The sequence below is a fragment of the Meriones unguiculatus genome, chromosome 1 (genome assembly GCF_030254825.1).
Source record: "Meriones unguiculatus strain TT.TT164.6M chromosome 1, Bangor_MerUng_6.1, whole genome shotgun sequence".
Classification (NCBI taxonomy): Eukaryota; Metazoa; Chordata; class Mammalia; order Rodentia; family Muridae; genus Meriones; species Meriones unguiculatus.
Genome location: NC_083349.1, coordinates 67,592,673 through 67,620,601, shown reverse-complemented (window position 1 = coordinate 67,620,601; position 27,929 = coordinate 67,592,673). Strand labels below are relative to the sequence as shown.

Genomic DNA, 27,929 nt, shown 5'->3' with positions numbered 1-27,929 from the left:
TTATAATTTAAAAATTAAGTTTAAAAAATACCAAACAGTCTCGAGAAGACACACAGCTCTAAATGTGCAAACAAAGGGGGGAAAATGAATTCAGTTTTTTCTCAGCGATGTCAAAACACAGAGTGGCAAGATTCAATTTCATGATTTGCAACCAGGGAGCCTAGGGTTCCCTGCGTAGATGCTACTCTGTCCCCAGCCTCCTCGACCCAAGCCACCCCGCTCGATCTGTAGTTACCCAATCAATCCCAGGCAAATGCGTCACTCTTTTTATTTTCTAGACAATGTTTACAGGATGAGAAAGGAAGATCCCATTAACTTCCTCTTATCCATGTAAAAACAGCCTTCTCTTAAGAAAAGTTTCTTGAAAACTGTATATTGACAGTCTTCAGATTTCCTGGCTTTTTTTTGGAACCAAAATACTAAAGACTCAGCCAGACGCTACCAAAAGGGGAAGTCAGTTAGGTCTCAGCTCCTCTAAACAAGCATATTCTGGAAAAGAAATCTGTCCTGGAGGATAGGCGTCTCCTTTATTTCTGTTCTAAAACCTCCTTACCAACCTCTATCCAGTAAACAAGATTCAAACGTTACACAGCATGGCCCTTAAACAAATGGAACAGGCTCACACCTAAATATTTTTATTTCTTTAATAAAGCCTTTAATTCTCATTTGTACCTCACCAGGGCTATTTCTGATTTTTAAAAAATTCTTCTTGGACTATCATAAGCTTGGGAAGAAGAAAATGAAAGCTGGTCTGAAATTACTCTTAGCTTGTGGCTACGTCTCAATTTATGTCCCCTAGGTCGATGAGGGGAACACTGTAACAACCACAGCAAGCTCTACTTATTGACTTTTTAGGATTACATTCCTTTCTTCCACGCAAAGCCAGGATAAGGCTTCTGTATCTCACTTTTAAAGAGGAAATCCCAGGTCAGTGGTGCTCTGGAATTGGTATCAGGGGAAAACAACAGTACTCCTCTTCACTCCTGTTCCCTAACCTCCCATCCTGCTACCTGTTGGCAGTGCTGGTGTTGCTGCTCCCACTGCTGTGTTTCTGTGCCCGGCTCAACCTCCTTGGGGGCTTTGAATGCTGTAGCCGGGGGCTCGGCATGGAGGGATACGATGAGGCGTAGCCATGTTCACACTCTAAAAACAGTAAGAAAAGAAAAAAGGTGTAAGAAGAATACAGACACCCAAACGCATGGATCCACAGATCCAAGGTCTTTGTAGTAACACATGTTTTGAAAGCAGAAAAAGTAAAATGTCCTACTCTCTGGTTAGAAGATAAGATTCCAGTGTTTAGCAAGGTTGGTACATCCATCCCTTTAATTCCAACACTCAGGAGACTGAGACAAGAAGATCCTGAATCCAAGGCCAGCTTGGGTTACATCACAAGACCCTACCGTAAGGGGAAAATATCCATTCACTGGGTAACAATCTAGTGACATACACAGACCCAACCCACCGGCAAGAGTGTATTTTGATACCTCTTCTAAACCAAGTTTCTCCTTCCTCTCCAAAATTTTTTTATCCTCAAATTCTTTTTTTTTAAGATTTAATTATTTTTACGTGTACATAAGTGTGCAGGGGTCTGTGTATGTGCACCCCATGTATGCAGGTTTTCTGGGAAACCAGGAAAAACGACGGATCTCCTGGAGCTGGAGCTACAGGACGCAGAGTGGCCCAACATGGGTGCTGGGAACCGACCCTGGGTCCCCGTAACATCTGCAAGGACTCGTAACGCTGAGTCCTCTCTCCAGCACAAAGAATTCTTTTGTAAAATCCTAATTTCTAACACCAGTTCCCATCCTCTTCAAAAGATTTCACCTGCCTTAAAAAAGAAATCCCCTTCATTTAACCATCGTCACCTCTCGGTGCCTCTGTAGCCTCGGCAGTTTTGTGCGCCCCAGCTCTTTCGATCACAAAGTCTTAGGACCCCCTCTCTCCTGTTCGCCACACTCCAACACCCCAGTCTCTCCATTCCTCCGCCGACCTCCACCTCCAAGGGATCCCACCCCGATGCTCACCCTAGTAGGGCGCCCCTCCCTCGGCAATTCAGCCCGCAGGCATTACCCTCCCCATCCCCGCCCCAAGCTCGCACAGGCCCCGCCTCCTGCACCCACATGGCCACCTCCCACCCCCTTCAGTCAACAGCCGTCTCAAGTTGCAAGAGTTCTGGGTCCAGCCCTCCGCCTCTCCGCCCGCCGCCCGCCACCCGCCTGGAGTCCACGGCTCCCGGGTCCTTCCCTCGCAGCCTAGAGCCACCGTCCCCCACGGAGCCCCTCTCCTCGGCCAAGCTGCCGCTCACACCGCATTCACGCACGCACACACGCCCGTCGTCGCCCGCTCGCTCCTCACACGCCTCCACTCGGGAACTCACCTGCACTCCCGAGCAAGCTCCCTCCCGGCGCGCCCACCTCTCCGGCCGCGCCGCGCGTCTCGCGGGCGCGCGCCTCCCCTCACCGGTGCACGCACCGCCACACACGCGCGCACCTCCCCTCACCAGCCGCGCCGCACTCCCCGCGTGGAGCCCGAGGCGGCGGTCGAAGCCACGGCGCCCAGCCGTTACCTCGCTCCCTGCGCTCCAAAAACTCGGCGGCCTCCAGCAGGCGCTGCACGTTGATCATCCGCACCCGCTCCATGGGCTCCGCGCTCCCGCCCCCGGCCGACAGGAGGCGCCACAGACGGCTACAGTCCCACGACGCCCCGGGACATGTGCGGCGGGCGGGCGGGCCAGCTCGGCCCAGGCTCGGCGCGCTCTCCGCCGCCCCAGCCGTGCCCGCCGCGCCCGCCCCGCCGCCTGCAGCCCGCGCGCGGTTTGTTTACTTCTCCGCGCGAGCACGGGGGAGGGACCGGAGCAGCGGCTAGGTCCGCCCCCGCCCGCCTGTTCCACTGCCCCCTGGGAAATGTAGTCCCACCCCTGCCACTGCACGTCGGGTGTCCAGGGACAGGGGCCGCCTCAGTGCGCCTGCGCTGAGGACTCCACGATGGCCTCTGGGAGATGTAGTCTTGGCTTTCTTTTCCCGTTCCAAGGATGGAAAAACTTAAGAACTTAAATGACTTTGCTTCTGACGAAAAGATTTGGTTGATTTTGGGTCGCCTCCCAAGAAGACTCATTTCTTAGCTGGTACTCCGGGCCTAGAACATTCATTATTGCTACTGTTTTCTCGTGGAACTCCAGTGCCTCAGTTTCCTCACCCTCTAAAAGTGGAAAGTAACTATCTGCAAGGACAGCGTCACAAATACACTTAAATGCAAAAATCGCTGTTCAGAAACATGACATCAGTTAATAAGAATCAGAAAGGACGTCCATTTGACCCATTCTTCTCAGCTGCGACACTGACAAAAAGTTTTCTAACTTCTTTTCGAATTGTATTCTTCCTCGGTGTGTCATTAGTGTTTTAGACAGAAAACCTGTTCTGATGATACAAAAAAGGACGTGAAGATTTGGTATTGGATTCATACTGATGTCAGTTCAAATCGGAGCTCTGGCTGTGTGGACCCTTTCAAGCTTCCTTTCCCTCCTATATAAAATGGATTTAATCCTTCCCTTTATGCATGGTGTTGAGGCCAGAGGCATGCCAGGCACTGAAGCAGACTTTATGTATCTGGTTCTGAGAAAAACAGACATGGACCTCGTTCCCAGGAAACATATATTTAGTAAGCGTCAATGTGTTGTCTAAATGGAATAATTCCATCACTCACTGCATTCTAGGCACTCAATGAATGAAAGCCATGATGAGGATTGCACCTCCTATCCTCTCCTCTCTTGAAAGGCAACTGACAACAGGGCCAGTAAAAAAGCAGGAAACACACTAAAAAGCAGCCACTCGCTGCTCTCAACCACCACCTTCTTTCCAAGTCCCTCTTCTAAGGGATGCCTTAGCCTTGGCATTATTGACTCTTTGGACCTGACGGTTCCTCTGTGGAGATGGGTTCTGTTCCATGCATTGTTGAATGCTCAGCAACATCTCTGCCCTTTACCCACCAGATGCCAGGAGCACACCACCACCCCTTGGGCATGACAACCAAAATACCTCCAGATATTGCCACGTCCCCTGGGACAAAAAAGTACCGCCGCCTGAAACTGTCTGAGAGAAGAAAAGACAAGAGACAAGATGGCTGGAAGTGCTGCATCCTCTAGGAGCAAGTTGAGAGCTGTGGAAACTAGCCATAACCTGTCTCACGCTTATTACATTCACCTGCTGGTGGACTTCCAAACTAACAGAGCTCTTGGTGAGGAGATAGTGCTCCCTTCCTGTGGCCATGTTATTGGCTACTGCAAAAATACATCTTGGGATGGATCGGTTAACCTCTTACAAACGTTATGGGCTTTTGTGCTGCATTTTAACATCCTCTCTCCTCTCCTTGGTTTCTCTTTTTTTCTTCTGCAAAATGAACAATCTCTCCAGTGAGGTCACAGGCTGCAAAATTCTGCCAGCCCTGTTAAATAGCACAGTTGGCACAACTTTTAAGAAATGGCTATTCACCAAATTCAGGGAGACCCAAAAGAAGAAGCATTCACAAGCCACCGTGGTGGGGGGCGGGAACCGGTCTAGACTTTGAAGGAGGACTGTGCTTTTTCAGCTGTTGAGTAGGTCATATGGATTTTCCAGCTGTGCACTGGTAACAGCCACCCTCCTTCCATCCAAGAACATTGCTGGATAGAGGTAGGAAAAAAATCTGTTTTTTTTTTTTCTTCTTCTTATATAATTCACTCTGCTAGGTATGGTGTATCACGCCTTTAATCCCAGCACTCAGGGGGCAGAGGCAGGCAAGTTTTCTGAGTTTTGGTCGCTACAGTGAGCTCCGGGGCAGCCAGGATTACATGGAGAGACCTTGTCTCAAAACAACAAAACCAATTATCATTCACTCAGAACACCTGTTAGTTGAGGAAGAAAGAAAAGATTGAGTTTAAAAGTTTGGTTTTTTTGCCACTTGCAGAAACCCTTAGAGTGTTAAACTACAAATTCCAAGGGCTCTGAGAATTTAAGTCACTTTTAAACCAAGTGATGGTCTGATGTACCCAGTCACAGGTAAACCTGGATAGCATGCAATCAAGAAATGTTGTAAAACCTGAAAATATTCATGAATTGAAAATGGCTTTGATTCCATTGGTCAAATTATAGAGCCCATGGTAGGTTAGCAGGAAAAGGCTACATAGATGTCACAGGTGACCTCACCTGAACAAACCTGGAGCCCAAGCCAAGAGAAGATGGAAGTCACCAAACAGCCATGTGCACACGTGGGAGAGCGCTGGCAATGGTGACAGTGGGCTGACACATGTACATGACACATGTACAGAACCTCCATTCCCAATTGAACAGGCTGCCATCCACCCCACCCCACCCCCAGCTCTGTGTTGGGGAGGGGGCAGACACAGCCAAGGCTTTGCTTGTGTTCAGATGAAGCCAATTTGCACTACAAACGTTGTTAGGAAAACAGGAAAGCAAGAACTAGGCTGTTCCCAGTCTCCGGTCCACCCTCTCTCTAAAGAAAGTCCATCTGTCTGTCTCTGTCTTTGTTTCTCTGTCTGTCCCTCTCCGTTTGGAAACTGCAGAAGTCCCCCATCTCTATGGCAGTCGAGAGTGGATGGGAACGTCTGTCTCTGAAAAAGCAGGTCAGGCTCTCCACTCGTCAGGGTCCTTCCCGCCCTTCGCTCGCTGGTGCAGTTTAGTATTTGTAAATTCCCTAGGGACGTATTGCAAACGCATACATGGTGGCTGGTTAGCATAGCTTATCTACAGACAGGTGAGATGGAGAAAGGAGGAAGGTTCCGTGGAGCTCAGTTACAAATCCAGTCATTGTTGTTGGGGACACCGGGGTTGCTCGGGCTCCGAATCTGCAAAGTGCTTACTATGTAGGCACAGCTTTCTTTAAGGCTTTCAGATAAGCAAGGTTTGGACAGGGAGGCATGAGTTCCGAGGTCCTAGAAATCAACCGCATTAACAGCTACCTATCTTCACGCCCCCACCCCGCTGCCACACGAAGATAGTAACCTCTTCCCCTCCTCTTCCTCCAGGGCCCAGAGACGTGAAGAGGCACCGAAAACCTTGGCTCTGCCCGGTGAGTCAGCCTAGTCTAACTTCGTGCGTAAGCTCTCAAGTCAGCGGCAGTTCGGCTGCGGGGCTGTGTGCAGCCGAGATAAATTTGGGTCTAAAGGGATGACGTAATGCTAAACCCGAGAGGTGGCTGCCGTCTCCCAGGGCTCCAGTCGCCAGGGTTGCCTGCTGACTTCCCAACCACATGGAAACGCACCAAGCGACCCAGGTGCCCAGGCTGGGGAGAAGGGAGAGAACAGGGAGGGGGTGGCGGCAGAGGAGGTGGTGGGTAATCCCAGATCGCTGAATCTGGAAGTTTGTTGCTTTTAACTCCAGTTTTTCTAGTGAGATCAGAGCACTGGCAAAGGCTCAAACAGCTGCACTTGACTTCCATCCTGACCCATCTCTTGCTTTAGAAAAGGGCTTTTTACATTTTGTTAAATGGCCCTTATTACAGCTGCCTATTTCAGCAATTATAACGGTTTACTGATCTCTCAAATGTTCCCTTCCTAATTTTTTATTTTTTATTTGTTTGCATGTACTTGCATCCAAGAAGTCTGCATTGCAGGATTCGGTTAATGTGCACGTCTGAGTGGCTTGCTCACCCCTCAACTCCGGGCCTGCCTGGTGGGGGGCGCCATGGGTGGGTGGTAAGGAACCAAGAGGAGTTTGCTGGAGTGGTGCCGAGTGAATGCTCCCCCAAAATGCTTCATAGTCTGTGTCTAGGGGGTTTCAGTCATTACACTGACTTCTCAGTCCAAGTGTCCGTTTTTTCAGTTCAGGATATCCAGGCTCAGAAGTGTATCACACTCCAAAAGCCACAAAGCTGGTACACTGATGGGAAAAGGGTTGAAACCCAGGTCTTAAGCTGTATGCTTCCCTTCTCATCTCTAGAATTTTCTTTTCAGAATGACTCATGCTTAAAAGAGAGGAAAACAGACACACACACACACTAATGTGGAGTAAATTTTCTGATCTTTAGGCCTATGGGGGCCCAACCCCAATCTTTAAATGTCACAATTAAGTCACATTCTTAAAGGGTCCAAAAGCATCCCAAATCTGCATTGTTTTTCTCTTCAGGGTTCATTTCTCCCTAAATGAAGGTTTCTCTGTCAGCTGCTTCTCTTGTGGTGATGACTGCAAGCTCAGTCCCAGCCCCAGGGCCCCTCTCCAGTGAAACAGCTCCTTCCCTAGGTCTCTGCTGTACTACGCCCTCTGCAAGAATGTCTCCTGAGTCCTTCTCTCGAGATCTCATGGTTGTCTCTGGTGTCACATATTCTCCTGTCATTTGTTTTTGTAGTCATTTATGCTGGTAGATCTCATGATGTCAGCCAAGCCTGCACATCTGACCTGGCCAACCATGGGATGTTTTGTTGTTTGTTTTTTTTTTTTTTTCCAGAGCTTTGCTTCAAACCTATAAATTTATATTTTGTTTAGAAGTTTTCACCTATACTCAAGAACAGGAATAAACTACAAAAGGCTGGGGTCTGGCTCAATGATAAGAACTTGCCTTTGCCTTCCTCAGGATCCTGGACTCAATCCCCAGCACCACAAAAATAAATAAATAAATTATAATTTTTATTTTGTGTTGAGGGCCGGGTCTAAATGTAGCTGTCTCAAACCCAGGCTGTCCTCAAGTCACTATGCAGCCAAGGATGACCTTGAACTCCTTGATCCTCCTGCCTCCACCTCCCCAAGTACTGGGATTGTACGCATGTGCCACTATGCCAGGCTTTCTTTCTTCTCCTTTTTATTTAGCTATTTGATTGTTACATTTATCAGGTTTTGCTCGTGCAAAGATCATTTTTCCCATTTTTTTCTAATTAGCTTCGTGTGTGTGTGTGTGTGTGTGTGTGTGTCTGTGTGTCTGCGTGTCTGCATACGTGCTTGTGAATGCGTGCCCTTTTGGAGGTCAGAGGAGGACTTTGGTATCCTGCTCTATTGCTCTGTGAAACAAGGTCTCCCAATGAACCTGGGCCTTGCTGTTCTTCAGCCAAGCTGAGTGGAACAAAAACCCAGCAGCCCTCATGTCTCACCCTGCAGTCACTCACGCAGAGCTGGAGTTACAAACGTGCAGACTCTCAAGTGGGTGCCGGGATCCCGGAGGCTGGCAGGCTTGTGCAGCAGCGGTTGCTACTAGACCCTACCCCAGCTAGAAGCAACTTGATTTTACAGCCATCAAAGTAATAATTACAATAAAATAAAATAAAAACAGATGTGTGTCTGGGGATACACCTTTAACTCCAGAATTAATTCCAGAAGGCACAGACAGGCAGATCTCTGAAATTTGAAGCCAGCCTGGTCTATAGAGCAGTTCCAGGCCAGAAGGGCTACACAGTGAGGCCCTGTCTCAAACAAAACCAAACTAAACCAAAAACTAAAAAACCTGCCAGATGCCAACTTACTGCTAAGACTGGGCCTTGCAGTCTTGAAATGACCCCAGATCCCTTCACCTTCCTCTCCCTTTTGAGGAGCTGGCTTGGAGTTTCCCTGTCCCCTGTCCTCAGTTGATATCACCACCCCTTTCCTGGTGGCCCTAACTGGTGAAGCCTCAGCAGGCCCTGAGCACTAAATCACTCTCCTAGCCCCTTCTGCCTCAGATCTTCGTCTCAGCTTGTCTGAAGACATGGATGATGTCCCCTCACCCTCGCCTCCTGCTCCAACCTTGATTCGAGGATGTCAGGAGTCTCAAGAGAGCCTAGAGCAAAATGAATCCACTCACCACTGCCATGAACTATGTCTCAGTCAGTGTTCTGTGGCTGTGAAGAGACACCATGATAAGGCAGCTCTTACAAAGGAAACCGTTTAATTGGGGGCTGGCTTACAGTTCAGAGGTTTAGTCCATTGTCATCAAGGCAGGAAGCGTGGCGGCACGCAGGCAGACATGGTGCTGGAGAAAGCCGAGAGCTCTACATCTGGATCCACAAGCAGCAGGAAGAGAGACTGACACATGGGCCTGGCCTGAGCACTTGAAACCCCAAAGCCCACCTCCAGGGCTAAACTTCCTCCAACAAGACCACACCCACTCCAACAGGGCCAAACCTCCTAATCCTTTGATGTCATGGCACTCCCTAGGAGTCTATGGGGTCATTTTCATTCAGGTGCAAGCACTGTGCTGCTTCTACCGTCAGCTCTTGAACCCACAGCACTTGTCTGAGACTTTTACAGATGAGGCCCAAAAAGAGTAAGAGATTTTTCGCAAGGTCACAGGGCAGCAACTAGATTCAGAGCTAGAGCTTTGGACACCACCCCATCCCGTGCCATCACACAGCATATTTGGCCAGGCAAAACTGTTAGGTCAATGGTCTCAACCTCTTCCCCTCGGCGGCTTTGGGGATGTGTTAGAATGGGTTCCCGCTGCATTTAGTGGTCAGGGACCAAGGGTGCTAATTTCTGCAGTATTCTAGACTATTCCCGCTGCATTTAGTGGTCAGGGACCAAGGGTGCTAATTTCTGCAGTATTCTAGACTATTCCCGCTGCATTTAGTGGTCGGGGACCAAGGGTGCTAATTTCTGCAGTATTCTAGACTATTCCCGCTGCATTTAGTGGTCGGGGACCAAGGGTGCTAATTTCTGCAGGGTTCTAGACTATTCCCGCTGCATTTAGTGGTCGGGAACCAAGGGTGCTAATTTCTGCAGGGTTCTAGACTATTCCCGCTGCATTTAGTGGTCGGGGACCAAGGGTGCTAATTTCTGCAGGGTTCTAGACTATTCCCGCTGCATTTAGTGGTCGGGGACCACGGGTGCTAATTTCTACAGGGTTCTAGACTATTCCCGCTGCATTTAGTGGTCGGGAACCACGGGTGCTAATTTCTACAGGGTTCTAGACTATTCCCGCTGCATTTAGTGGTCGGGAACCACGGGTGCTAATTTCTACAGGGTTCTAGACTATTCCCGCTGCATTTAGTGGTCGGGAACCAAGGGTACTAATTTCTGCAGTATTCCAGGCTATACTCTGCACCACTGTCTAACCAGCATCTCTCCGCTTTTGTTTTGTTTTGGGGGTTTTCTCAAGACAAGGTCTCATTATGTAGCCAGGGCCATCCTCAAAGTTGCTATGTATCCCAGGCTATCCTTAAATCCCAAATCTTCCTGCCCCAGCACCCCCAGTGCTGGGATTATAGCTGTGAACCACCACAACTGGTTCAACCATGTTCTTTTTCAAAGCTAGCCAGAAAATTCATCATTCAGCAAATATCCCCTAGACATCCACCAAGTGCTAAGTACTAATGAACAAAACAAAGCTTGCTCCCCATCCTCAGGGTACTTATATTCTAGCCACTTAGATTGATGGTAAGCAAGTAAAACAACTGTAGACCATGGTAAGTGTGCTAAGGGTTAAATGATAAAGAGCCATAGCAAAGGCTAATTCTGACCTAGCAGATGCGGGATGGAGTTTGGGAAGCTAAGACGTGGGGCAGGCAAGAGTGCCCATCCCAGAACATCAGTACACTCCACAAGACAAGGGTGGAAGTCCTGGCGAGGAGTTCGGAGCTTACCCTACAGGAGGCAGGAAACAAACTGTGGAAGGGCTGCACACGAGTGAGTGACAGGAGCCCAGTTCTATTTAACGTCCCTCGTTTCTAGAGCTCTTCTCAGGACAGGAGGCTGGGCCTGTGCTGTCTGATAGGAACCGTCTGGTCCACACTGTCTCTACAACAACTGGGACCTCAGAAATCCACACTGCCCTTCTCCTTTGCGTCCTCTGCGTAAGCCCTTGGCGCCAAGCACTGGCCGGCCTAGTTGCCCCACAAGCTGGGGCGTCCCAGAAAGTCTTGGAGCCTGACAGGGTGTGGACCCACAGCCCGACAGCCAGCCTGTAGGGCCACAGGTGCCCTACTGGTCGGGTGAGTTTCTCAGAGGGTGCAGGGATGGTGGCACAAGCAAGCAAGCAAAACTACCCCAGACCGTCAGCCTCCAGGGAATGGCTTCTGTGTTGGTGTAGTAGGCACCCGGAAGCTTCTGTTCTCCCCGTCCTAGGGTGAATGGGGGAGTGGAAGTGACTCTGAGGAGCCATCTTCCTGGGGCCTTCAGCCTGTACCTCAAACATTCCAGACTCCATTTCTTGCCTCTTGGTAACTTCAAGCTCCCTGAGGCTTCTCCCAACTCCCTGAGGAAGATGGGGTCTCAGCAGTTAGCGTGTGGCCTTGGGAAAGCTCTGGGCAGCTATAAAAATGGAGGAGATTACAGCACCTGCCTACTGGATGTTTGTGAGGATTTAATACTGAGCACTTAGCATTGTGCTGGCACACGGTAAATGCTCAGGCAAAGGGGGCCATTAGCGCCATTCCCCTGAAAACAGAGGAGGCTGCACTTGTCAGCAGCTCTCTCGGGGACTGGTTATCAGACTCCCAGGAGACAGACTAGAGCTCTGTATTGGTTTCTAGTTGGCTAATATTTGAACTGGAATATGAACCGGAGAGCCAACACGCTTCCTTCTCTGAGCACCAAGCACAGTTTGGCTCCTGGCCGTGTTGGATATTTCTTGTTGCATTAAGCTAGATTTTGTGGCTGGTAAAAAGGATGAACGAAAGTTGTATGCAAGGCACTCAGAGTTTAGGGGGACTAAGAAATACCACAGGGATAGCCAGGCTGCCGTGGGAGGTTACATAGGGAGCCATTCTGTAGCTCTGGCCCCTGAAGAGAGAAAAACAAGGACGGCAGCAGCTCCTTTGCCACCCGTGGCTAGAAGTTCCCAGTTCCCGTGGCCTGCCCTCTACTTTAATACAATAGCCTGCCTATTGGAACTGCCAAGCCATCTTCATTCCTGTGTCCTTGTAATAACAACAAATATACAAAGTAAAACATTTCAAATACTAGATAGTCCAAATCTCTCCTTTTTCATTTGAGTTTGAATTCTAATCTCATCCTCCCTCAGGACAGTATGTTTATCTTTCTAACTTAGGAGACATTGGACCTGGCTGGCCAAGGGCATGCTATCTGGGCAGAGTGACTGGTGAAAACCATCCTCCAAGTGCAGAAGGGCACATCATGTCTGCGGAAGTTAGGAGGGCAAACATGAAAACAAAGAATTTTCAGTGTTTGGTTGGGGGCTAGGATGCAGCTGGGTGCTGGGGTAGGGGAGGGCAAGGCAGGAAGGCACCCCCCCACCCCATTAAAGAGTTTCTCTCTGTGTAGTGATGGCTGTCCTGGAACTCACTCTGTAGACTAGGCTATCCTGAAATCCAGAGATCCTCCTGCCTCTGCCGCCTGAGTGCTGGAAACAGAGGTGTGCGCCACTATGTCTGGCTGGCACTCCTTTTGGAACCTCAGGATGAGTTTTTATTCTGACCATACTGGGGAGATAGAGCCAAAGACACACATCTCAAGTCAGATACTACACCCCGCTGCAGGGATTCACTGTGAGACACTGAATTTCCGAGTGGAAATGTAGCTCAGTTGGAGGAGTGCCTGCCATGCATGGAGGCTGTTTGATGTCCCAGCACCTCATATGCCCAGCATGGTGGTATGTGCTTATAATCCCAGCACTGGAAGGTGAAGGCAGGTGGATCAGAAGTCCAAGGTCATCCTCAGCCACGCAGTGAGTTTCATGCCTAGCCTGGGCTATGTGAGACTCTCAGGGGTGCAAAAAGTCAGTTGTTAAAGCCTGACACTGAAATAGAGCACACGCTCCATAAAGACAACTAGACTTCTAGAACTAAGCACCAACCTCACAGCAAATATGAACTCTGTACATGACAGCTGACTCGGGAGGATTACTGGCCTACAGTGTAATTCCGACTTATCAAAGTAGCTGCCACAAAGGCCTTTCAGGAGAATTTCTCTGGCCTAAAGCATTTTGAAAGGGATTCTGCTTCTATGTGCTTCCTGGAGACGTGTTGCTTAAAGCGAGAATCACCTGAACTTTCAAAATGTTTCACAAGCGAGGGGCCCAGCACAGCATCCTGCAAGATGAGGAAGCAAACACTTGAGCCTCTAGTTCAGGATCCCAGTGGCAGGTGTCCATTGCTTTGGGCTAGAGAAATCAAGTCAGACTTCAACAACGTTAAAACCTCTGGCCAGCTGATCAGAGACAAATGGCGTCAGAGGTAGTTGCTGCCCTGAGCTTAGGAAAGAACCAGAGAGCAGGCCCACCTCTGCTACCCCAGTCTCTCCCTCTGTCTCCTTTCTCTCTTCCCTCTCCCCGACTTCTCTCTCTTTCTCTGAGCCTGGAACTCCAGCCAGTGTCCTTGGGAAGACTTGGGTATTCCTCCTTCATTTCAGGCTTAGAATGGTCATCGCTGTCACCACTCTTGGCTCCTTCCCCACCACCCTCATCTATGAGAAAAAATATTTTTCTTAGTACAGCAAAGTCGAATTAGCTTCGTTTTGAAAGACTGCTGAGAATGTTGCAATGACCTTTGCAATAACCAGACACACCCTGGGCCAGTAACCCGGCTTGAGAACGACTGATTTTATGAGCACCTGACCTGTGAAACAAAAGCTGTTTGGGGCTCTCTCTCTGACCCATTCTCAAATAAGGCACAGAAAGGCCTTGTCGTGGCTCGGCTGTCACCGGGAGAGCTGCTGGCGGTCCCTGGGCCTCTGCCTCCTTGCTGGGGCTGCTGGGGCTCCTGTGGTCAAGATGCTGCTTCCCCACCTGCTCCCTTTAAACACTAAACCGAAAATGGAGGGCAGAAAAGGATGGGATTCCTGCCTCCGGAAAACCACTTGCTTCATTCTTCAGAACCTCTCATTTCTTACTCAGTTGTCTTTTTTGCTTTTTTTTTTTTTTTTTTTTTTCCTTTTCTCCCTTGGGGCGGGGAAAAAAACCCTGAAAAGCCACAAAACCCACAACTCACCTCTCCAAAATAGGTCACTTGGAAGCTAGGGCTGTGTGGGGTTAGGTGTGTCGGGCATGAGGTACTGGTGGTATCTAAGCGAAGACCATGCCCGGGCAAGCATGTGTTTCTCCTCCAGAAACCCAGTTTAAATCAATATTTATCCAACTGTATTTATAGAAAGTGGTGGTAGCAGGAATGGGGGCTGGGGCGGGGAGTCAGGGGGATCTAAAACAGAACAAGCCACTGATGCAAATCTTAAATCTTTGTAGCCAATTCTCTTCTTTACGGCTGGTTTTGTTTTTTGTTTTTTGTTTTGTTTTTGAGGGGGCAAAAGACTTAGCATTTGATGAACCTGCTGTTGGCCTCAGCACCATAGCAACAGCCCCAAGCCCTTTAACACGCCCAGGGAACAGACTTGGGGAAAGGCAGCAGGAGGGGGTAGTGTTTCCTGGAGCCCTGAACTCGAGTTAAAGCCAGGATAGTTGAATAACCAAGAATTGAAGGAAAAAACAAAACAAAAACCCAACCTTCTCTGACTGGCTACTCTGTCTTGAGTCTCACTTTTCTAAACAAGGTCTGTACAGGAAGACTTTGGAAAATCAACAGGGTGTTCCAAGTACCAGCCCTGTTTCATGTGACCTTAAGCAAGTCGCTTCGCCTGTTTGGACTTCATTCCTTGGCTTTAAGATGAGCACACGTGTATATGGCGAAGGTGTGTGGGCTCTGAAGCTGGAGGCCCAGATGGCAAACAGCTCTGCCACCTACTAGCCACATGACCTTTGGGGAAACTACCCAGCGTCCCTGCTCCTCAGCGCCTCACCCTCCCCGCCCCCCCACTACAAAACAGACGTGCTGTAAGGGTGGCTGTGGACTCAGCAAGGTAACTCCTGGCTAGTCGCATGCTAACCACTGTCAGTAAATGGTAGTCAGCACTAATATTATGCAATGTGACTAGATGCCACAGCTACTGTTTGCTGCGCCCTTTATTTCCCTGTTTCACCTCAAGACTTTTGCTCAGCCATCTCCAGATGAAGAGCCATACCTGGGTGTGCCAGTGAGAAAGTGTCTGAGTTAGAGACAGAATGTGTGTGAGTACCAGCTGCTTCGACTATGTAGTTGATGGAGTGCCCCCTCCCCCCATAGCTGCAACAGCTCAATTCAGCTTCTTCCCTAAAGTCCTGATCATGTGCCATAGCCAAGATGTGGCAGAGTGACCATTTACAGCAAGTGCCCACTGGACAGATGATACACACCAAAATACTGTAGGTGACCCGATCTGTTAGACCTCAGTAAGTGGGCTGGGGAGATGGTTCACTGAGCAAAGCATCTGCCAATCAATTGTGAGGACCCCATTTGGGATCCCAAGCACCCATGCACAAACCAGATGCACTGCTGTCCATCGCTGACCCCAATGCAGGGCAGGAAAGAGACAGGCAAATGCCAGGAGTTCACTGGCCAGCCATTCTAGCCAATCAGTGAGTTCCAAATTATTAAGAGACTGTCTCAAAAACTGCCTCTGGCCACCACAGGGCACACAGGAGAGAAGCACAGACACAGACACAGACACACACACACACACACACAGAAAGAGAGAGAGAGAGAGAGAGCACACAACTGAATGTGTATATATACTATGCTCAGACACATACAAAGTCATTGTTACTTTCCCTGCGAAGATAAGTTAACACACAGGAAACAGGTGGAAGAGTGTCAAGCTCAGGTAAGTTATTGAAAATTATGTGTGTGTGTGTATCAAGTGCATGTAGGTGCCCGAGGAGGCCAAAAGGTGTTGTATCGCCTAGAGCTGGAGTCAAGGCAGTTGTGAACTGGCTGATGCCGATGTGTGTGCCAGAAACAGAGCTCAGGTCCTCTGCAAGAGCAACACAGTCCTTAACTGCTGACCTCTCTCCAGCCCCATAAGTTACTGTTTGTTGAGCATGTATTGTGTTTTGGGTGCTTGAAATGTTGCAAACTGGTGATTCAGTCGGTCTGTGATGATGTAAGGGAGGTGGTATCATTGTGTTCCCATGCCCCACTTACAAAATGCCGCCTCAGAGAGGCTGAGTAACTTGTGTCCAAAACAACAGAGCAGGAATTTGGACCTCTGCCCCTTCTGACTGCAAAGTATTTCATTCTCTCAAGTAATCTGACTCAAGAATGAAGGTAGGAATCAGCCTAAGAAGGAAGGGTAGGACACAGAAACTCCGGGGAGCAGAAGGAGGGCGGCCTCGGCTGAGTCAAGCACAGGGGCATGACGGTGAAGCCTGGTTGCCGGTGGACCTGCTGGACTGGAGTTGAGGTTTCATGGCTAGGCAGAGGAGATTGTGTCAGGGTGGGGTCAAATGACACCACACAGCAGCAACTTCCAGCTGACACTTCCTATACCAACAGGAAGAGGCTGCTTCAGGGCCTGCCCGCCCCCCAGGAACACACCCTACCTCAAACCCAGTCTGCTCCAGAGAGTCAACCATGGTTCTCATCTAATCACTTTCCCTGCCTGGTGCTGCCTCCAGAGCACCCGCCCCAACACTGGGGGCTGTCCTCCTCCAGGCCTCAGCCACCGCCATAACTCCTTCCACTTGCAGGAGCTGTCTTCCCTTTGGGGATTTTATATGTGCATCTCCGTGTGCATCTGTGGAAACGCCCACGGAAGCCACAGGTGTTATGTCTCCTTGGAGCTTGAATTTCAGGCAGCTGTGAGATGCCCAACAAGTTACTGAGAACAGAACACTGCAGGAGCAGTGTGCATTCTTAGCTGCTGAGACGTTTCTCTGGACTCCAACTTTGTTTTTATTTGGATAACAATTCTTTTTGTAAGTTTTCACCTTTGCCAAGCAGAGATAAACATTTTTCTAATTAGTAAGTCCTTAGTTATTCGCCCTTCGGCTGGCACTTAGGTGATGGTGCCGGGGTCTGAGTCTGTGGTAACAGGGTCACTGCCTACATGATAAAGATTTCTGGGAGCTTTTGAGATTCATAGATCCCTACCAGGTGACATTTCAGGAGACAGTACCTGCATCACGCAGGGGATTACTTCCCATGTACTCAGTGCATGGTCAACACTGAGTAACTGTCTGAACTCCTCCCTCAAGAAAATCACCCCATCTAATGGAAATAATTCATAACTGCGGCCAAAACTTGAACACTCCCAGTAAGGAAACCTCAAAGAGGCAATAAAAAGTAGTTCTGGCTACAGTGGAAAATAAGCCAAGCTCCTGCCAAGTTGAGTGCTTTGCAAACACTGAAAACCAAGCGTGTGATCAGATGATACCGGCACATCGCAAGAAGAGCACAGGGAACCCGAAATGGAGTCGAAAGGGCCGGCGCTTGTCTAGAAGAGAGTCCCTTTAAGAAAAGACTGGACCAGCTGGCTGCACTACAGAGCCTAGTGATTTCCTGGCTCACGTCCTGGCCCCGCCCCTCCCAGCCTCCGGCCTCAGCAACGCGTGACGTCATAAAAGGCGGATGCTGCCGATTGGCTGGACGATGCAGCTAGGTCAAGTCCAGTCCGAGGAAAGAAGTTTGTCTCCATGTGGAAACCATGTGTTTAGTGCTGGGAGGGGGAGGAGGAGGAGGCGGAGAAACTGAGATCAAGTGATTACAGGGGAACTCGCTGAAATGAAGGCGGGGAGGTTGTGCACCTGAACTGGCCAGCCATGCCCTTTGCAGTAGTGACCTAAAAAAAAAAAAAAAAAAAGAAAGACTCGCACAACACACAAAACCTGTGCACCCACCCCCATCATAATAACTACAAAGCACAGGTGGGGAGGGTCTTCGCTTCCTCCAAGAAGCCAGGCGCAAGGAAATGCTGGAATGCTGTCGGAACGCCCAGATCCACCCCCCCTCCACACACACACAACCGAATGATGTAAGCGTTTCGGAAAGCAGAGCTCTGGAGCAAAACAAGCCCCGCGCGCGCAGAGCGACCCGCAGTGCCCGAGCCCGGCGCACGCACGACCCGCCCCCCGACTCGCGTTATTGCTGTGCACACGCGGGCCGCCGTGACGCGCGGGCATTGTGTGCAGCGAGCAGAAAACAACGGCGAGCGCCGGCTGCGCCGAGAAGCGCCCCCAAGAAAGCGAGACAGGCGCAGGGCCCGGCGTTTGCGTCCTGGGGGGAGCCAGACCGCGCCGCGAACAAAGTGGCCGGAGTGGGGCACTTCTGTTGGGAAGGGTGGGAGACCCGAGGGTCCGGCGGGCGGTCTCCTCGAGTTTGCGGGAGAGTCGCCCCCGCCGGCGTGCGCCGTCGCGGAGGGAGCGAGGGCCTGGAGCCGAGTCCCTGCCGCCGAGCCAGGCACGGCGCAGCGCCGCACGCTCTCGGGGAAATCTGGGGGCTGTTGGCATCACGTCATTCCGAGCCAAACAGCAGCGGCGAAAAGACGCGAGAGTGCTAAAAATACTCCCGCGGGGAGCCGGCCGGAGGAGGGGGGCCGCGGGCCGAGGGGCTGACTACGCACATGAAGTTGACTTTGACTGGGGTGCAGAGGCTCTCGAGCCCCTCCGCGGGGCCGGCACGGCGGACACGCCGGGAGAGGGGCCGGGGAAAGCCCCTCGACCGCCCCGGCCTCGGGAGTCCCGGCTCGGCCACCGCGGGCCCGCCCCGCGCGGGGCAGCCGGGCCGGGCGCGCCCGGCTCTCTGCTTACGTGACTGGTGGCCACGCCGGAGCCCCGACACGGGGTAAACAAGGAGGTGGAGGCGGCCAGGGCGCGGGGGGCGGGGTGGGGCGGGCAGCTCTCCGATTGTCGCGGGCATGAAGTGGTGGGGGGCACGAGACGCTGGGGACTCTCCCGCCGCCGCCTCGCTTCGGGGGGCGGGGGCCGAGGCTCGCTCAACACTGCCAAGGTGCCCTCTTCGGGTGCACCCCCCGAGTTCAGAGCCGGGGCCTCGGGACGGGCTCCAGAGACAAGGGATCGGGAGGGGGGACGACTGAAGAAATCGCGCCCCTCCCCCTGCAACAAAAGCAAACACGCCAAACAAAACCACCTTCTTCACACTGCTCCCGACCAGCCTGGGCTTTTCAGAAACTATTCTCCAGACGAATGCACCCCCCTACACACACCCCAGTGAATAATCGCCCAGCGCCTGGGCTACGCAGCCTGACTGCGAGGTGGCTGTCGCCAGCCAGGCCGGCACTCGGAGCAAAGAGACAAGAGAAAGAAAAGATCGCAGCGCGGACCTCCCGACGCGAACCCTTGTTTTGGTCTCACCACGTCCCCACAATCGCGCTGCCAACGCTCGGCTACTTTAACCCTAAAGGCCCGGGCGTATTTGGTGAAGGTGTTTTGCGTTTTGAGGGTTGTTGTTGTGTTGGGGGGGAGGGGGTCTCGCAAGATCTGACACGTTGCAATCAGGTGTCTGTCGCTCTCTCATTGATCTCCTACTTGTTCTGACAGATTACACATCTCGCTCTTCTCTTCTCTGTGAGGCTTTCTCGCCCTCGGCCCGGTCTTCCTTCTCACAGCTATTATTCTGATGGTGCTGGAGACGCAGCACACGCGTGCCCTCGTTATAGGGTGCCTGACGAGAGCCGGGGGCCCGGACAGGCAGGAACAAAAACGAAACAAATAAATACAGTAAGGAAGCCAGGTCCGGGTGGGGTTCCTAGAATCGGCCTGCGGGGGGCGGGGGGCGCGGGGGGGGACGGAACCCACTAAGGCGTTTGCCTTGTCGCCTTGTGTATGTCTCAGAAAATAAAGAAAACGCACACACAGCCCCCACCTTCCTCCCCAACTATTGTTTCTGCGGAATCCTAAAGTTTGCTGCTAACCACATCCCCCCCCCCCCTCCCGCGCCGAGCCTCCCCCACCCGGTGCGCGCAGGACCACAGGTCCGGAGAGCCGCCGGCGCTGCCTGGCTCCGCCGGCCTGTTTCTCGGAGGGCACCGGAGGCCGTGGCATCCAGCGCCCAGGAGGCGCGGGGACGGTGCCCGCGGACGCGCCGGCCTGCGCCTGGCGCCGCTGCGAAGGCAGGCGCGGGGGAAGAGCCGAGCCCTCGGCGTGGAGAGCCGCGGCGGCTGTTATTGTTGCAGCGTGGGGCTGTGCTTCTCCCCGCCGGCCCTGAGCTCCCGCTTCGGGCTTCCAACTTTCAGCGCCTGATCCCCACCCAACCCCGGACCGAGCGACTAAACAAAAACAAAACACAACACTTGTCTGCCCGAGAAGGCTCCGGAAAGAGAAAGAAAGGAAGAAAGGCCACCTCGGCGAGCCGGGCTCGCAGCCCCGCGGCTCAGTTGTCAGCAAACAACAACACTCCCCCACTCCTCGGCCAGGCCGTCCTCCGGGCCTGCTCGAGACCGACAGACCGGGCACCCACAGGCCCCTCTCCCCCTCGCCGTCTTTGTTACATCTTTAGCAGCTTTGTGCGTGCGTGCGTGTCCTTTCTCCGGTGTCATCGGCTTTACTGCCGAGGGTTCGCGTGTGCGGGGGGGAGGGGGCAGGCAGGCGACAGGGGTCGCCCAAGGGGGCGAGGAAAAAAAAAAGAGCCGGGCGCCGGCGAGCAGCCGGGGCCCCCCAAACTTACTTTTGTTTTCTTTCTCGATCTGCTCCAGGTAGCTGGCCGCCTCGAGCAGAATCTGCACGTTCTGCAGAAAAGTGTTGATGTGCTTCTCCATCGAGTTCTCGCTGGTGTTGAAGATGTCCGAGAAGGGGCAGCGGGGCTTGGCGCCCGCCGGCTCCTCGGGCTGCGCCGGGGGCTGGGGCGCGGCCGGGGGCACGGCCGGGGGTGCGCCGGGGACCAGCCCCGCGCCCTCGCCGCGCGCCTCCTTGCGCGGCCGCCCGCGTTTGCCCATGGAGGCGCGGGGTCCGCGAGCGGGTCCTGGTGCCGGCGCGGCCGGCCGCGGGGCCCCGGGGAGAGCCGGCCTGCGGGAGCCGACGAGGCGCCGCCGCCGGGAGCCGGCCTGACTCGCCGAGCCTCGCTGCGCGCGGGTGTGAGTGTGAGTGTGTGTGTCGCTCTCGCGGTGTGGGTCTGTGTGTATAGGAGATTGAATGAACCTACAGGACAGGCGAAGGCGCTGTGGCGCCTGGGTCCTAGTGCGAGCACGTCGCCATCTGACCGGTCAAAATAAATGGTGGAGACTCGGGAGGCAGGGCCCGCCCCTGCCGATCCCAACATCCTTCCCCGCCTCTCCGCAGATCCTAGCTGCGTAGAGAGCATCGTGCGTGGAAAAAATACTCGGATGTCTCTGAGTGCACCCGCATAAAAACAACTTTTCTTTACAGAAAAAGAATTCAGCACAATGCTTGGCACATAGTAGGTCCCCAATAAATGACAGCTGCTGGGCCTTTTTTTTTTTTTTTTTAAATAAAAACCCAGTTCTCGGTAGGTTGAGAAAGGAAGATCTCGAGTTCAAGGCTAGCCTGAGCTAAATATTAAGACTTTATTTCAAAATCAAACAATAAAAGTCCAATTCTGACCGGAAGCATCGAAACATCAACTCTTCCCACCACGAACATTTTACCCATAAACGTGCACGCGCGCGCGAACACACACGCACCTGTGTGTACCCTCACATGGCCAGATGAAGTCTCCAGACCACCCTGTCCGGGTGACAGGTTTACCCACTCCTTTGCCACCCTTCAAATGCAAAGTTATTTTCCAGGAAGGAGGAGGAGATGTGAGCGTCTCTCCACACTCCTCAGTCCAGCTGTGTAAAGCTCGCAGCAGGTTGTCTCCACAGCTGGCTCCCTTTTATGTGACAGAGTGGCCCAAAGATAGAAACCGCAGCCTAGGAACCACCTCTCCCCCCCTCCCTCCAGCCGGCACTCGCCTACTCCCCACTCCCCAGACCCCATACCCTTATCCCTACTCACAGAAACAGTTTCACTGCTGGCTGCTGGGAGCCACCAGGCCTGCCTGAGGGAGTGTGGGAGACACCTGGATCGCTGAGAAACGTCTTCAGCGCGATGAAGAAGGCTTAGGGTTCTCTGGCTGTTAAACGCAGACTGAGCAGATCAAATCCTCTAACCCGCCCTGGCCAAAATGTTCACATCCCTGAACCCCCTGATACGATGCGTGAGTGGACTAAGTCAAAACTACACCTAGCACATCCTGGGACCATTAAGAATTTTTGTTTTGTTTTGTCGCTGAAGATCAAAGCTTTGTGCACGCTGGGCAGTTTCGCACGCTGGGCAGTTTTCTCACACTGGGCCACATCCGCAGCCCTTTGTGAGATCTTTTTCAGTTGGAATCCAGGTCCCCATTGCTCATGTAACTTGAATCTAAGTCAGAATGGATGAGATAAACAAGACTTTTCTGCACTTCACTGGAAAACATCTCTAAAACCAATCCATCCAGACTCTCACCTCCAGAAAGGACCTGGCCTTGTCCTCTAGAGGGATCAGTTACTCAGAGAATGCTGCCCCCTGGAGTTGTGTCACAATGTCACTAGCCCAAATGGAAACTTAAATTAAGAATGTTTTTCTTGCAAAATGCTCTTTAACATTTACAGAGCATGTATATGTGCCCCCTCCCCCATATAGAGTCTGCAAGAAAGAAGGCCTTTGTGTACTTTAAAAATGCTGTAAACTAGCTCTGGAGGTAGCTCAGTGGTAGAGCAACCCACCTACCTAGCCTGCACAACGACCTGGGTTTCATCCAAGGGGCACATGCCTACAGTTAAAAATAAATGAAGAGGGGAAGAGGTGGCTCAGAGGTTAAGAGCTCTGCTTGCTCTTCCAGACGACCCAAGTTCAGTTCCCACCACCCACATGCCAGCACGCAACTGTCTAACTGAAGTTCCGGAGGATCTGATACCCTCTTCTGACCTCTGCAAACACCAGGCACATGTGTGGTGCACAGACATGCATGCAGGAAAAACACCCAAATACACACAAAACATTTTCACAGATGAAAATATAGAGAGAGACCGGAGGCTGGCGAGGAAGCTCAGCAGCTGAGAGCATGTGCTGTTCTGGCAGAGCGCTCAGGTTCAGTATCCACATCAGGCAGCTCACAACTGCCCGTACCTCCAGCCCCAAGGGTCCAACACTGCTGCCTGGGCACCTGCACACATGTGGCACACACATGTACAAAATAAAATCTGTAAACATATATGTACACGCATATATATGATCAGGTGAGATGGCTCAGCGGGTAAAGGCACTTACAGCCAAGCCCATGACCTGACTTCAATCCCTGGAATTCACGTAACGGAAGGAAGAAACCTCTCACACAACTTGTCTCAGCTCCAAGTGTGTCGTGGCACAAGCATGCATGTGTTGCCAGGTACACGCCTTTAGTCCCAGCCTTTGGGAGGCAGAGGCAGGCAGACCTCGGAGTTTGAGGCCAGCCTGGTCTACAGAGTGAATTCCAGGACAGCCAGGGCTACATAGAGAAACCGTTTCTTGAAAACACAAAACAAAACAAAACAACCCCCCACACACACACAAAACACAAGTATGCACGTGTCTACATCACAAATGCATGTGTGCTGCACATACACACACTTAGGGAAAAAGACTTAAATGCGCACTAACTTGTTCTATGACAGGAACCAGCAGTATCTGGCTTTTAGAAAGAAATGCGTTCACATTTTGGGTCAGGATATAGCAATCCTCCACATACTCTTTGCTCGTTTTTTTTATTTTTTTATTTTTTTCATTTTGTGACAGATTTTGCAAAACTCTGCTAGAATAAAGTGAGGACCTTCTAAAGAGCTATGAGCTAAATGCTCACATCCCATTCCCAGAACAATTACTGACTTTTCTCTTTGTTTCCCTAAGAACCTTCTGACTCTGAACTGTTCCTGTTCAAATGTCCACAAACCTCTACAGACGTTAGGAAAGCCTTGTGTGGGCACATTTCCAACAAGTTTTTGTTTGTTTGTTTGTTTTTTTGTCTGTTTTTGTTTTCAGTGCCATTTTGCAAAAACTGATCCTTTTAGAAACAGCTCTGGTCTCCTTTTCCCCAAATGAAAGATAATAGTCAGACAATGAGCCAGCTAGCCCACGTTTCTCTTTCATTCCTTAATGGTGGAGTGGGTTGCATGTATACAGTACTGCACACATGTATGTATTATGCACATATCTCCTGAGACAGACATACCCTCCACATGAGTGCTGGGGTAGGGAACGGGTGTTTTGTAATTATTTATCCTTGTTCCACCCCTCATAGGTCTGCGAGCTTTAGAAAACCCAGTGGGAATCTTCAGGCTGGGCCACGGATCTGACCAAAGCCAAAACAAACAATGGCTTGAAGAAAATCTACAAAAAAGTGCTGATTTGCACTATTCCCACAGTCAGCCACGGGCCCCACCATCATTCCCATGGAAAACACCACTGCTGGTGCCAAATCAAGTTTCCCCCCCTCGAAAGGGCATTGTTTTTTGTTATTATGTGAGTTCTTAGCATCAGACAATGGCACCACAAGAGACGCAGTGGCGGCAGGAGAAATGCCTCTTTGTTTCACAGTCTTTTTGCAGTTGTGCGCCCCGAGCCCTGCATAAGGGTTAGTTGCACACATTCGCTTTGGTAGCGTGTGTGTGGGACAATGAACGCTCCGAGCAAAAGCCTGAAGTCCCTTCCTTACTGTTTTCCGGAGCCCATCAAGTGTTAAATCATATTAGCATCGCCTTGCTCCCTCTCTCCTTTCCCTCCTACCCTCCAATTAACAGATTCTCTAATAAAGTTTGGCCCCTGCAGAAAGAGTGGTATTTCAGGGGTTATACAGGACAGGCATCCAGGATGCGGGGCTACAAGCTCAGCTCCATTCCCGATTAGCTTTGCTTCCCAGGAGGAACCATTCAAGCCCTTTGGAACCCCTCCTCTCTCTGGGGCTTTGATTCCAGAAGTAAACAGGCCTCTCTGGAAACTTGCTGAGAATATCTGCAGAGAACAGGTAGGGGACATGGATGCAGCTGCCCTGGTAAGAAGGTATGTGAACTGGGAAAGAAAAGCAGACATACCTAAAAAGGTCAACCAGGACACTCCTGTAGGCCCAGGGTAGTGGGCTGCCCCCTCAGCCTGGGTCCTGCTTTCCCAATCTTCCGTTTGGTGGGCTTATTTTTACTTGTTTGGTGGTATTTTTCTGTCAGCCTCATTTACATGTTAAAGTGAGATTGTTCTCTATCCCTCTTCCCTAGACATTCTATATTCTTACTTCAAAGGAGTTGTTTTGCCTGTAATTATGCCTTTATGTACACAGAGGCTGGTTAATCATGGAGAAGGCGATAGGAAGGGTGCAGAGACTCCACATCTTGCATTACGATGGATGTCCTCTGGCATGGACCACTTGGGCTCTCCTGGACTCTTTAATCCTGTCCTTTCTCCCCTCCCTAGCCTTTTCTGCCAAAGCTTGTCCTTGTATCTTGACAGAAGGTCTTAGTCAGGTCCCTCCCTGCTCTTTGCCCTGTGGTCTTTGTACTCAGACTTCTGTCCCCTGTGCTGTCACCTGAGTCATAATCTGCAGAACTCTCGCAGCCGCACTTTTCATACTCAGTGTATGTTTGCCTTTGAAAATGAATCACCTGGCCATGAACTGAGCTAGCTCCTCCTCTTCGGCAGTCTTCATCTTGCCTTTGACTGTCAAGAGGACTACATGGAATAGAGGGTTGGGAATTGGAATACATACGCAAATAATAAATAGGAAGAAGGACAGCCATGAGTTTCCGCACCCCCTGCTGGCTTAGCAGGGCTAACTGGCCATTGGCCACTCCTGTGGCATGCTCCCCACTCTCACCCCCAACCACACAAACAAACTCAGCTATGGGCAGAGACCTGGGCAGACGATAACTAGTTTCTGTCCTACATGATGGCTCACTGGGTGTCACCTGCTCCTAGGGCAGACATCTGCTCTCCTTTCTCTGGACCTGGTTCAGCCAAACTCTGAGTGCCTTCTATCCAGTGTCCAGTACTTACAGGAGTCTTCAGAGTATGAGTTCATCAAACGGCAAGAAGGGTACCTCCCCCCTCCAGCCCCGCCCTTAAGTACAGAACAGGAATGACATAAAGCAGGGCCTTGCTTGGTCATGGCGCTCAGAGCCACGGATGTACTCTCCTGCCCGGCCAGAATGGCTTTGCAGCTCCGATGTGTCGAGAAGAAGCATTTGACGGTCTGTACCACTCACATTAAAGTTTAAATGCTTAAATGCTGTCTTTGTGGAGAAGCCAAAAACCCATTGAAGCCAGATGGTTGAGGTTCCCTCACCAAAAGGCATGGAGACTCTGTGGTCGTCTGTCTTTACTGTTGTATAACAGATCTGGGGACAAGATGGGATTCCTCTGAAATAAGATGCCCTGATGTAGAAGTTTGTTTTTTCTTCTAATTACCAGGCAATCAAGACACGGCCTAGAGAAAATTGGGAATCACATGGAGCCTTTCTCACATCTCAATGTTCTAGGTGTCTCCCCAATTTTTTAATACTTATATATTGGGGAGCAGCATTTGAGGTAGAGTCTATATTGCCCTGGCTGCCCTTGAATTTGCTAATGTAGACCATGCTGGCCTTGAACTCACAGAGATCCTCCTGCCTTCACCTCCTGAGTGCCGGGACTAAAGGCTTGTGATACCATGCCTGGCTGTTAATATTTACATACTTCCTTTATCCAGGAGCTGGAGATGTAGCCTAGTGGCTGAAGTTCACACCCCAAAACCCACTTAACATGCTGGTTGGGTATGGCGGTCCACCTGCGATTCCAGCCTTGAAAGGCAGAGACAAAGGCTCTCTAGAGCAAACTGGCTAGTGAGACTAGCCATAATAACAAGCTCTGGGTTCAGTTCAGAGTCCTGGCCTTAATGAATGCGATGGTTTGAATGCCTGGCCATAGGACGTGGTACTATTTGGAGTAGCCCTTATTGGAGTAGGTGTGGCCTTGTTGGAGAAAGTGAGTCCCTGTGGGGGTGGGGGTTTGGGGTTGTTCAGGCTTTGCCAAGTGTAGAGGGCAGTCTCCTGGCTGCCTTTGGATCCAGATGTAGAGCTCTCAGCTTCTTCTCCAGCACCATGTCTGCTTGCAGGCTGCTCTGTTCCCTGCCATGATGATAATGGACTGAACCTCTGAAACTGTACGCCATCCTGGAGGAAATGTTTCCCTGGGTCATGGCATCTCTTCGCAGCAATGGAAAGGCAATGGACAGACAGGAGAGTGATTGAAGATGATCGTCCACATCAGCCCGAAGCCTCCACACGTACTCACACGTGTACCCACACACCACCCCATGCACGCATGACAATGGAAAAGAAAATGACTTAAAGGGCAGGGGACATAGCTCAGGTGGTAAAGTACTTGTTTTGAAAACCGGAGGAGCTCAGTTAGGGCCCCAGCATCCAGAAAGATGCCAGTTGTGGTGGAATGCACTTGTGTTCCCAGTGGTGTGAGGTAGAGATAAGAGTGCGCCCTCACTTGCCAGCTTGTCTGGTCTAACTGGTGGCTTCGAGCCAAAAAGAGATCTGTGTCACAGAAAATTTATAGCATTCCTGAAGATGACACTCAAGGTTGCCTTCCAGCCTCCACACACACATGCATACATATGCACACATGCGGCTGCACGTGCATGGATGCGCATAGACACACACATGAAGATGAATTCTGCAAAAGATTCTAAGTTTTTGCAGTGAGGTGTCAGTGGTTAATTTTAGCTTAAACATGATTCTTTCTAGAGATGTTTTCACTAAAAGAGAGCCTATGCCGAAAACTAAATAACAAAAATACGTTAGGTCAGGAAATGGATGCTAGCAAAGAGGGCGGGGTCTTCTTCCACACATGAGCTACGTGACCCTGCATGAGTCATTTAGCTTCTTGGAGTCTTTGTGTTTCCATCAGCAGAATGGGAAGAGCCACGCTTGCCTTGTAAAAAGGAAAAGTAAGTTAGTGCAAATGTCAGGGTAGTGTCTAGCTGAGAGTCCTCGATGGATTTTAGGGAAAACAAGCAAAAGGGATAAAAAGATGGAAGCAAGAGTTAGAGGCCAGGGCTGGGAGCCAGTTCTTCCAGGGTGCCACTGTGTGGTTCTGGACAGTGTTGCCCTCTGGGGCCTTGCTGTCCTCAGTTGAGGTAGCAGGGTTTCGTTAGATAACTTCCTCCACTCCCCACATGCCCTCTGTTAGTTAATTACAGCCTGGAATGCCACTGCCCAACAGGCCTTGGACCAGCATGAGAGGAAGAAAATGACCACACA

At 51.1% G+C, this 27,929-nt stretch overlaps 1 protein-coding gene across 3 annotated transcripts in view; it reads right to left on the bottom strand.

The window, feature by feature from the left end:
• Positions 1–20,805, bottom strand: part of Mxi1 (MAX interactor 1, dimerization protein) — a 59,724-nt gene extending 38,919 nt beyond the window's left edge. The window contains exons 1-2 of one of the 3 annotated variants that reach the window (XM_060391035.1): positions 20,342–20,805; positions 1,011–1,143 (exon numbers count right to left, since the gene is read on the bottom strand). In XM_060391035.1, coding sequence (XP_060247018.1) covers positions 1,011–1,143; positions 20,342–20,609 — 401 coding nt within the window. In that variant the 5' untranslated portion in view covers positions 20,610–20,805. Of the gene's footprint in view, positions 1–1,010; positions 1,144–2,566; positions 2,876–20,341 lie in introns of those variants that run through there. The other 2 variants (XM_021652197.2, XM_021652198.2) reach the window with 2 other exon arrangements.
• Between the last annotated feature and the right edge of the window lie 7,124 nt (positions 20,806–27,929).